Source organism: Lissotriton vulgaris, chromosome 9 (genome assembly GCF_964263255.1).
Source record: "Lissotriton vulgaris chromosome 9, aLisVul1.2, whole genome shotgun sequence".
Classification (NCBI taxonomy): domain Eukaryota; kingdom Metazoa; phylum Chordata; class Amphibia; order Caudata; family Salamandridae; genus Lissotriton; species Lissotriton vulgaris.
In genome coordinates this window covers 630,254,447-630,266,473 of record NC_141697.1, presented here as the reverse complement: position 1 = coordinate 630,266,473, position 12,027 = coordinate 630,254,447, and the positions used below count along the sequence as shown (strand labels likewise).

Below are 12,027 nucleotides of genomic sequence, written 5' to 3'. Positions count from 1 at the left end.
ACATGTATACCTATACGCAAGCCGGAGTAATGAGTGAAGGTCACAGATGCAGCAGGATTTCTGTTACCTGAATGGGGCAATTTCTGGCCGATACCTATGAAATTGTTTGGTAAAAAAATATACCATGGATGCAATCATCAATGGACAATATCAGCCCTGAGAGGAGAGTTATCTCTCGAAGCACCTGCGGGCTGGCTTTACTATAATTTCAAATAAAGATCACTTTTGCACAGTGCTTAATTTGTAAAATATAAAGTGCCAGGGCTCTGACCTGGAGACCACTGCAGCTTGCAACACCCATCGCCCTTGTCATCGCTGCCAAAACAACTACTAATCCTCTCTCTCGCATGTAAATGCGACAGTTCATATTATTCCAGGTTCCTCAAAGCTAAAGGAATGGCTTGGGAGGCCGGTATTTGCAATTTTAATATAAATTGTATTCCTTAACAAATGTTGTTCTGCTCATCTCTAAATTAGATAAGGAGCGCCACCATGTGGTAGACTGTTCTATGTATGGTGTTGTCAATTAGGTGCCGGTGCCGAGCACCCGAAACCAATTAAGTGCCGGTGCTTAACACCGGAAAGCCCCGGCTCAAATTAAGCACTGCTTTTGCATTAATTATACAATAATTACCAATGTGGATTATTTTCAAATGATGAAATTATAACTTGTAAATCGACTTGAGAGAGATCAGCCTATAGCACCACAAGGCTGAACTTCTGCTTTCCAGATTAATTCCTTTCTGTCAATCTCCTATAAAATTCCACTGATAAATGCCTAACCCCTTTAGGATTGAGCCCTAAAATGAAGCCTTCTACCAAGAGATTTAATTGCACTGGCCACTAGCTTCTGAGCAGAGCTTTTGGCACCGGCGCTCATTCACATTCAAATTAAGCACTGCCTTTGAGTGAAAAAGTGCAAAACAGAATCACTAAGGGACTTATATATAGTTTGGCAGATGTTCGACATCTGCCTAAAAGAAGATGTTGCTGCGTCTACCATGTTAATGTGTATCATCTCCCATATTAATGTGAGTGCACTGATGCAAGACATGGGGGACAGAATGTCTGCATCTTTTTCATGGATGTCTTGATCTGTCAAACTCTAAATAAGTCCCTAGTCTTGAAATAGAACTATTATAATCAAAGGAGTGTTCCTACCACCAGGCCATACGTTAAATTATTGTTTACTAGTCTATCCCATCAGTGGCACTTAACCAAGAGATCCAGATGCTCCTTAGAGAATCACTCACACCTTAGGCAAGAGGCTTTGAGAATGCCATGCCTCAAGCCTATGGTTCCCTAGCTGAACATCCTTACTTTATGGACACTGTTATAATACATTTGTCCAGATTCCAGAAACCATTCTCTTGATTGCACTCCCTAGCCATGATAGTCCGAGTCTCATTCTCTGGCCACAAACTTTGAATGTTCCTCAAGTCAGGGTGATCACAAAAGAGTGCAATAAGGTTTTTATAATAATGTGATAATTTATTTGATTGTACAGTTTTTATATTTTAAATCTAACCAAGTAGTAAAGCATGACTTGGCTTGAAGTACTTACTTATTCAGGTACTTTTAATGAATTAGCAGGTCCTCTGTTTTCCAGAGGTAGTATGAGTAATAGCCTCTAAAACAGCAATGCAAAGAGTGATGCTGACAATTCCCAGACTTCATTTATGTTGCTCTTGAGAGATTTCAGAGTAATGTAAATGTAAATGTACAGGAATTTATATAGCGCAAATCACCGAGCAGTTTCTAAGCGCTTGCTTAGGGAGCCCGTCCTGGTATTCCCCTGTGAGATAACCCCGGCAGGGTATCCGCAAGGTGAAAGCCAGGCATCCCGCCGCGAGGGGCCGTTGTGGAGATTAAGCAAGCTATTGCCCAGAGTCGCAGAGTGTGAACCCGTGAATCGAGTAGGTACCAGAGCACGAACTGTCGAGTCTATATACATTTTAGGACTCAAGACCCCGCCGAGCCGGGAATTGAACCCTGGTCCGGGGCTGACCTCTGCTTCCAGGCCTGCTTCCTCTAACCAGTGAGCCACACTTCTCCACTTAATGTTATTATTAATTATTATTATTATTATTATTATTATTATTATTATTATTATTATTATTATTATTATTATTATTATTATGCTACCATTATTTAAGTGTCATGACACTGTTCTGTGGCGAACAGTGCTTTGCCAACTTATTAATTAAATAAATAAACATGGCTTTTTGGGAACTTTCTATTTCAACACATGTTGTACATGAACAAACTTTGACAAGGCTAAATGTGATTAGGATGCACATCTAAGAAGGAGAATGTGATTACAAGGTAACACCTATTAATTACTTTGTTAGGTAGGGTTGGCGTGCCAACTGACTAAAGGGGTAATGCACTGCACATTCCAATCATTAGACTAAGGTGAAGCAACTCTGCTTCTTAGACCTAGCAAACCAGTCACTCTGCAATCTGAGCTCCAGCAATACTGGTTTAATCTGTAAGTAAATGTTTGTAGGGTGTTAGATAATATGTGTGCAGCTTAGCACTAAATCCTGTTGAGCTCTTCTGTTATGGAGTAAACAGAAGCAACAACAACCTCCTCAAGTCAGTGTTTGAGTGTTTCAGGTTTCATGTACATAGCCATTGAATTATTGATGTGAACAAATCTGTTCCCATGGCACAAATTATCTCCGCTCTGTGTCCTCTGCGTCAGATATTTCCAAGGTTGGCATATCCAATTATTTCACCACACTCAATACATTCTCTCTCTCTGTCTTACTAAGCTGCTCCTGTTGCATGATTCAATGCCTTGCTCTCTATGATTGTAATCTTTGGTTTCACTCTTCTTACACAACCCTCATATAAAGGTTTACCACTTTCTTAGAAGAACCTCCAGTCAAGGTTGTCTTCTAGTTAAAGATTTCCTCACGCTTTCTTGCTAGAAACAGTTTCTACGAGGTCCTTACAGTCCATTATGCTAGATATCTAATGCATTGTGAACAAAGAAATTCTTTCTAGAAACCTCTTCTCAACTTATATTCCTTGGCTACAAAATATGAAGAGATGCATCCTTTTGCTATTATATTCTGTTTCCTTCTCCATTGATATACATTTGCTCAGTTTCTCACTTGAGCAGATATATCGGTAGCCTCTTGGCTTTATCATCAATACCTGTTTGCAACCACCTGCTTTCCATCGCCTTAGCCTATTAGTCTTCTGTTTGCATTTTAGGTTTTGAACAAGTCCAAGACAAATGTAATTTTTTTGCTTGATTTCATTCCTCCCTATTGCTCTTCATTCGTCTTTCAAAGCAAGCATATCAATGGTTTAGTCTATTCAAGTTATTGCTGGTGTAGTTTGCTTTAATACATCAGTATCCTGAATTCAAATGACCCATCATATTCCCCAGCTTACTGCTATTGGAAATCACTTTGATTTTGGAAAAAGGAAATAATGGGTAGCATAGGTGTTTGGGGAATAACATGTGGGAAACTGATGAACAGTGATGCTCCCTGCTTGTTTTTCCAGATATCCTACCAAGAAACATCTCTTGCATGCACCAGGTAAAATCTAGGAGATTACCACTCAGCAGTGGTATTCAGACTAAACCACTCTTATTGGCCCCATAATTTCAGTAAAACACACAAGATGATGGACGGAATGTTGCACAGTGGCAAAACATTCACCCCCAGTCACAGATCTGGGTTTAATCCATCGTTATTTTGCTCACCAAGCCACCCCAGTTCAGACACGGCCATATGCAACTCAGTCTTGACCCTGTGCCTCATGGGAATAGTCCAGCCCGAACTGCCAAGCCATGTCTTACCTGGACCGGAATCAAGCATCCTAGGACGGTGTCTGGTTATCAGCCGTTTTCCCATAATTTCAGTTACAGGGTCCATCAGAATAAAAAAAAACATTTTGAATGAGGTTCTGTGTGTGTTGATGATCACCTCTTTTAATGTCCCATCTCATTTCCTTCAAGCCCTCTGTTTTTTTCCACTCAGACTCTGCAGTGACCTCTCTAAAGTTTGTTCAGCTACTGTATTCATTTGTAGATATCCCTTTTCAAGTTCACAGACATGCCTCCCATTACAAACCCACACTATAAACATCCTCCCCTAAAAAATGTGGCCATGTTGCTGTTTTTTGACATCTACTATTCAGAGCAGAGCAACTTATCTTAAACATTACACTTAAGCATTAAGTAAATATTTTGTTTAAAATGGTGATTGTTCCTAGACATCCTTTCAACAGGCTCTTACCATTTCCTTGGGTGAAGTTGTAGAACATAGGTACATCTCCCCGGCCGCTGAAGTCTTCTCCTTGATCAATCAGAGCCTCTTTCACTGATAAGTAGTCGTTCAGCACCACTGAGGGAGTGGGCCCCAAGTAAATGGTGTAGACAGGGCCATATTTTTCACTGAACTGTGAAAGATGAACCATATTTATTGTTTGCTTGTAGAGGACCCATACATTTCAGACAAAGTGCACAGACATGCAAAATTATGAATTGGTACAATCCACCAAAGAGATGATTTCATGAGTGGCCAGAGAACATGTTTGCTAGGAACCTGTGTTGCATCGATTAGGGAAACAGGCTCGAAATATAGTGGCCATAAAGTGCCCATTGAATAAAACGTATTCATACGATGACAAGGTTACCATATATAAAAATATACAAAGTATTTTTTTATGACAAGTTTACCATATATAAAGTATTCACATGGTTAATGTGCATATCTACGATCGAATCCCACCCAACCTAAGACTAGTTGAGTCTAAGAGTAACTATACTATGCTAAACTTCTCATACTAACCTGATGGCAAATGCCTGACTAAGAAGAGCAAATATGATCACCTACACACAACAATGTAAAGAATGCACCTGCAAGGTTTGGCATAATGCCTTTGGCTTCCATATTTATTTGGCAAAAGCAAGCATTAATTAATAAAGGCCAACAGAATCACTCCATATTTTCAACAACAAACTAACGAATTGTTAAGCACTTGTGTTTGAAACGTTGCATTTGTAAATGGAAGATTCTTGTAAATGTAAGCAACAGCACACAAAAAGAGGAACACATGAAGCAGTAGTTACTACTTTGAGGGTAAATGGACAAGCTGTATACTATTGTGATTCACTAATACTATTATGCCAGAAGTCAGTATAGCAGCCTAAATCCTAACTATTTAGGCTGCTCTTCCAATAACATTGTGAGTGTCATTATGTGATTTTGGACATTCTCCACACAACTTGTCTCACCATTTCCTCTCCTGATACCTCCTATTATGTGGTCTGCATGCTTGGATCTGCCCAGCCCATTCTCAACCATTATACTTTCTCCCACTGCCTGTGCTCCCGAATCTTGGGGTCGATTAGGATGGAGGACGGACAAAGTCCGTCTGCCATCCTGTCGGGGCCAGGTACCGTCCGCCACAAGGGCAGAGGAACCGTGCCCCGAATTAGGATGCACCCGCCACAGTGGCGGGTGCATCCCGCATTTTTAACATTGCGGCGCCGGCCGCCGCAGTGTGAAAAATGCATGTTGTGCATTTCACAGCACACCATGAGAGGCACTGCGCGGTGCCTGCCATGTTGTGCTGTGAAACGCAGTGGGGTACCATAGGTACTCCCCATGTTCCCCCCCCTTCACCCTGGGGGCCCGCAACGGGCCCCCAAAGCTAGAACCGTATGCCTTTTTGTGGCGGCATTGCCGCCACAGAAAGGCATACACCACAGCCCATCCTAATATGGCTGGCGGTGTCTGATAGACACCGCCACCATATTAGAGCTTTTCCGCCACAGTCGCAAGCCGACCGTGGCGGAAAAGCGTCGGACTGACTTTCTGACCGCCGCAGTCCCCCCCGCCATTGTAATATGGCAGGGGGTAAATTGAGAGCCGACGGGCAAGGATGGCGGACGGAACGCCACCGCCTGCATGGCAGTGGCGATCAGTCCTCCTTCCTAATGGACCCCCAGGTTTGGTCTTCTAAAACATGGTTGCTCTTATTCTCATTCCTGTCTGTGTTTTCATGTTGTGTGGTTCATCCTATTCTATGACCTCTTTAGTCCTATAAACCCCCGTCTCATGCCATGCCGCTCAAAAATCATATGTGCTGTGCTCCTCAACCTGTGCGCTTCCATCTTGCATTCTCTCGCCCCTTGTTCTACCATCTACACCCATATACCATTGTGTTTCATTCATATTTTGAGCTCTTCCTATGCAGTTCTCTCCAGTTGTATCTTCCTCTCTCTTATGTTCCACCCACCTCTGCTCTTCCCAGCACTGTGATATCTCATCATGCATATTTCAATCACGATACTGCCTCTTCGGTCCTGTCCCTCAGCACTATGACCTTGTCTTTCTGTGCTCCATCATCCTATGTTCTCCATACTGTGCTCCCTCCCAGACCAATCCATTGCATCTTGTGCCCCCTCATCCGATGCTTCCCGAAACTGTGTGTTTCAAATGTGTTCTCATCCTTGATGTGGTGTACTTCAACCATTCTCTGTTCTTATCCATCCTGCCCTCATACATCCAGTGCCCCATCACCCTTTACCCTCTCATCCCCATTTCCCTTCTAAATTGCATTCAACTGTCCTACTGTTATTCTCAATTGTTGTCTTCTTCAGTCAGCCCAATAGCATACTGTGCTCTCCCATTACTTGCTCTTTCTGATCCACCGTTCTCACCTATATTCTGTGCTCTCAATCTTTCGTTCTGTGACTGAATTTTCCCACATTATACAACCACCGAATGAATGAATGAAATGAATGAATGAATGAATGAAAATGGGATTTATAAAGCGCACGTACACCTACGGTTTCTTGGCGCTGGAATGGGAAGGTTGGCCAGTGCAGATGGGATGGGCTAGTTGTAGACTGATGAAAAGAGCCAAGTTTTTAGAGATTTCCTAAACTGAGCATAAGATGGAAGGAGGCGGAGTGCAGGAGGAAGGGAATTCCAAAAGAGAGGGGCTTGAGTAGAAAACCGCAAACTACCGTGTTTTTTACGCTTGAAAAAAACGGGGGTAAGAAGGTTGTGACTAGAAGAGCGAAGGGCACGCTGAGGAACTTAGCGGTGTAAAAGGGAAGAGATGAAAGATGGTCCCTGGGAGGAAAGAGCTTTGTGAATCAGGCAGCCAAGTTTAAAAAGGCACGCTGTGCAACTGGAAGCCAGTGACGATTCTTTAAAAGAGGCTTAGAGTGGGTGAATTTTGGCAGACCGAAGTGCTGTTCTTCTGTGTGCTCTCCCCATTCCTGTGTTGTATATTCCCTGCATGTCTCTATCTTGTTCTCTCCCACATTCCACATGTGTTCATTTGCATTCCCATTGCCTCACTATTCCATCCTCTGCTCTCATCCTTTTATGTTAATTTACCTCTCCCATTCTGTGCTCTCTCCCTTCTCTTCTCTGTTCTTTCAAACTCTAGGCTCTCATCCATCCTGTCCTCTCCCATCATGGGATGAATCCTCTCATAATATACGCTTATTCATCCTCTGGTCCCAGGCGCCATGTTCTCACCCTTCTATGCCCTTTCCCAACCTATGGTCTACTACATCCGGAACTCTCGTTCACCTTGCAGCGATCTTTTGTTCTCTTCCATCCTCTGCATCTGTTTTCCTGTGGTCTACCATTTGGTCCCTGTCCCTTCTTCCATTCTCTGATTGTACACTCAAAAAATAATAATCTTTGTTCTCTGCTTTATTCTTTTTGTTTACAAATTCTCTCTCTGGTCCTCTCCTCTCTTCTCCTATGCTGTTCTCTCTGCATTGTGTGCGTTTCTCCACCATGTTCTATTCTCTGTCTTCTCCCATATTGTGTTCTCATATTCTGTTAGTCCCTATCATGTGAACTCCTCATCCATTTTACCAATGCTCTGGCCAAGAACAGACCCATTAGCCTTGCCAATGCTTGTTTTAAAGGTGAAGCAAATGAACATTTCTGACAGGAATTTATAGATCAAGCCAGTGGCCAGTGGCTCTTAATGTTTATGTACTGCATGATGGGTAGGCAGTGAAGGCTGAGACACTGTTGAGTCCCTGTTTTTCCAATCCAAGGTAAGTCTGAGGGAAACAGCTTTTATAACGTTGTTTCCACAACGCGCTTCCATTACAACACAGTTGTTATAATGACCGTGTTGTTTCTACTCGATCCATTACATCGCAAGTCGTTTCTACGACTTGCTATGGGGGCGCGCTAACCTAAGGCATAGTGTAATGTACTATTCCAACACCTTTCCTACTGCAGCACGCTTGGAATAGTAAACTATACTATTCCTAAGTCTAGTGTGTCCCCTACAGCAAGCCATTCAAACGACTTGCAATGTAAAGGACTGCGTAGAAACAATGCGGTGGTTAAAACAACCGGGTTGTAATGGAATGCATTGTTAAACCATTCGTTGTAAAGACCCATGTAAAAGTTCGAATGTAATGCTCCTGATTTTGAGTTAGATCAGTTGATGCTTCACGGTCCTGATGAGAATCCCTGCTACATAAGGGATTCGAAACGCGTCGACCCCTGTTCTCTCTACCTCCGTTCTCTCAAATAGACCAATCTTCCCAGGATTACAACTTAAAAATTGAATTATTGGATGGTCTATTGTATGAAAATATGCACGAACAAATCTTGTACTAATCACTAGTATCCGCACCTGTTCTCAAAAAACTTTATCCAATACAGGGCGTTTACACTTGCTTTTGAACAGTTCATCTTTGTCAATGTGTCGTCAATTCGTCCAGTCTTGTATGTTTATGTCTCTAAGTGCACTCAATGTTGTCTTTTGAATATTTAATGTGTCCACTAAATGTTTTGCAAAATGATATACATTATATTTGAGTTGTGACAATTTTTGATGTCTTTGTATATATTGGATGTTTTTGTATATACCTTTCAAGTCTCTCTTTTTGTGAAATAATTTTTGTCTAAATAAAGTCCAACAAAAATAGAAAAAATATATAAGAAATAATATCCAAAATAAAAAGAAGTGTTCATAAGAAACTAGACTAAAAGATTGGTCTTTCCGAATTGAGGATTGTTACTCAATTAGCAGAAAATATTGAATTGAAGTGCAGTACTGGCATCTTTTTGTTGATTCTGGAACAGTCAACAAGCAGCAAGTTGACGAGATCAATGTTGCTATAAATCAAATTTTGAGCACACATCTTCGTTGTTTTATTGTCACATAATGTATTGCCTTCACTTCTTCAACTTGCTTAGCTAATACTTAGAAAAAATGGGCAACCTCAAAAAATGTGTTCCTATTGTAAGAGAGCTTTTATAGTTTTACTTGTTGAAGTTGGTCCGCAGCTGCAGCTCCTCTGTTAAGGCGGAGGAGCATCACCGCACTGCTCCCTGAGCAGTTCAAGAAGGAAAAATAAAAAAATAATAACGAGCAGCGTTATTATCATTTTATTTTTCGTACTGCAGTGGCTCAGTGTCATATGCGGGCAGAGATGGGCTCCGTGATACCAGAGCACTACAGGGGGAGTAGCGGTGGCACTCCAAGTGGGCATGACGCTTTGAGCAGCGTCATGCACACTTTGCATGTTCTCCACACAGGCTGCATTAAAGCCTGGGTGGAGACCTTGCCCAGGCTCCCACTGCCTGTCTGAGTGCCGAACCACAGCGCTCAGACCAATCACAACGCTGCATTGCAGCATTGTGCTTTGTGATTGACTGTGGGGATCCTGGGAGCCAAGGTGCTTCCTGCTGCTGGAATCGAGGAAGAGGATGGAGGAGAAGTGGTGGCCAGCCGTAGCAAGGTGCGTGTTTTTTTGTATTTTATTTTTTATTTTTCATTCCCTTACCCTCCCCGCCCCATCACCCCCTGTCTGGTAGCAGCTACTACTGTTGATCAGTGCAGACAGAAGTGAGCCAGTCTACAAATCGCCAGAGTAAGAGATGATAGGCAAGATGTACCACCAGTTGACATGCAGTGATAGCTCACTGTCAGTTTATCAATTGATTCTCATTTTTCAAACCAACCTTGGTCAGTTTGAAAAATCACAATTCGTAGTGGGTAACAATTCGATCTACCTTGCTACTACTCATGAGATAGGTCACAAATTGCCACTCACTCAGATTGGATGCAATCACAGGGTTGGTGGCCAGCTGGGGTCAGCAGACCACTTTACCTGTTTAAATGCAGCCTGTTTTCTTATTTAGGGAAAAAATACTTTTAAAAAAAACAAAACTTTAAGATCAGGCAGTTGTGCCCTGGATCATTCTCCACTTCCACCTAAACTTTAACTTTACCTTTCTGAATAGTTACCACCACTGTTGAGGAAAAGATTGGTAAAATATAAATAGTTTGCGATTGAAATTGGACTGGCAAACTACTGATAGACAGCATTCCAAAATGCAGGTTGCCACGAGTGCACCTTCCAAAGTGTGATTCAATATGCATTTCTAAACTCATTTTGTAATTTGGCAAGAATTTTCCTCAATTGCCAAATGGATTTAGTAACTCCTAAAAAGGCATTTGGTAGGGCAAATCCTTTGATTTAGCAAATCATAGGACTTGTTAACACTAAAGGCTTTGTACATCAAACCTCCATTGACCATCCTTTTAAGAATGTTAGCCTGGGAGGCTTCGTTCAAGGTTTTGGTATCTTGTCCTCTTCTAGAGGTGTTCTACCAAATCCCAATGACTTTTGCTTATCTGTGTTTCTTCAGATTACTGTGTAAATACCAGCTGAGGCCCTAGGATTCCACGCATTTATATATTATGGCAAGGATACCAGCTTTTAGTTTGTCCTTGTAGCACCTTTATCACTTCCTACCATCATCAGTCCTATAGTTCAGATTGTCTAACTATCTAAGATGATCACAACCACAGAAGGTGGCAAGCCGGACTCTGATTATATTCGGATCAACACCAGGAAGTAGACAAACACAGATTATTCATATATCCCCCCCTTCCCAGAATTCCCATGCTTTTGCTCGCCAGTTATCCACTGTTCAAGACTTTTTGCGATGTGATACCTTTATGTAATCTTTTATGACCATTTTCCTTCTCTGCACAGGACAACTTAGCCGCCTATCCTAATCTAACCATAACACTAGTTAAATTAATTTAGCCTTTATAAAAATAAACAAGGCAATGGAGGGGGCGGATGCAAGCATACTCAAGAAAGTGATCAATGCCTCAAGTACTGATTCTAGGGCCCTGATCACGAGTGGCAGTGCTAATTAGCTCGTCTGATAAATAATATTAACAGGGAGTATGTTATTTATCAAGGGCGATAAAAAGCATCTATTACAAGTTTATGGGGATAACATGCAGGTTTTAGTGTTTAACGCACCAAAATCCACATGATAATGTAAATACCGTATACTTTTCCCATGTTGTATTTTGGCAGATTTAACCTGCCAACATTTAGGAGCTTTAAGGTATTTAACTCATTTGATAATTACCAGAGATGTTAAATACCCTTTAACTAGTAATTCCAAACACTACTCCGAATAAGGCCCTAGGTATCTTACAATGTTACTAATTTAAGATGTTTTAAGTCCTACAGTGAAATTGAAATTATTTTAAAAGTATTATACTTTAATAGCATATTGCTATAGGCAGAAGGTAAACAAGAAAGTCTTAGTTTATGTATGAAAAGCGACTTACTGCATTGAGCGATGTTACCATATCTTTTGTGTTCACGTGCAACAAGTTGCCTATAATTGGCAGCGGAGATGGACCAGGTGGCAGCTGCGCCCGCCTTTTCCCCTCTTTTCTAATGCGAAGAAGAATCAGGCAGGATAAGCACAGGATTAGGAGTAACAGGACTGCTGTGCTGAATTCCATCCCGCACTGCTTGTGGTTCTTTCCTGTCCTGCGAAGGGTGGAACATTTCAGTTTTAACAGTGGCATAAATATCTGACTGCAATCAAAGCATAATTCAACAATCACCGTGCATAAAACCAACTCGTTACAACAAAAAACTAAAATATAAAAAATAATAATATTAAACACAACAAAAAATAAAACGAAATAAAAGTTTCTTCTTCCAAAGTGCATAATCTTAGGTGC

The 12,027-nt window shown here is 41.5% G+C and overlaps 1 protein-coding gene across 1 annotated transcript in view; it reads right to left on the bottom strand.

Moving 5' to 3' along the window:
- LOC147691994 (cytochrome P450 2F2-like) overlaps positions 1-11,826 on the bottom strand; it is a 196,839-nt gene extending 185,013 nt beyond the window's left edge. Inside the window, exons 1-2 of the mRNA XM_086938285.1 lie at positions 11,623-11,826; positions 4,260-4,422 (exon numbers count right to left, since the gene is read on the bottom strand). Coding sequence (XP_086794411.1) covers positions 4,260-4,422; positions 11,623-11,802 — 343 coding nt within the window. The 5' untranslated portion in view covers positions 11,803-11,826. The remainder of the gene's footprint in view (positions 1-4,259; positions 4,423-11,622) is intronic.
- Positions 11,827-12,027: the final 201 nt, after the last annotated feature.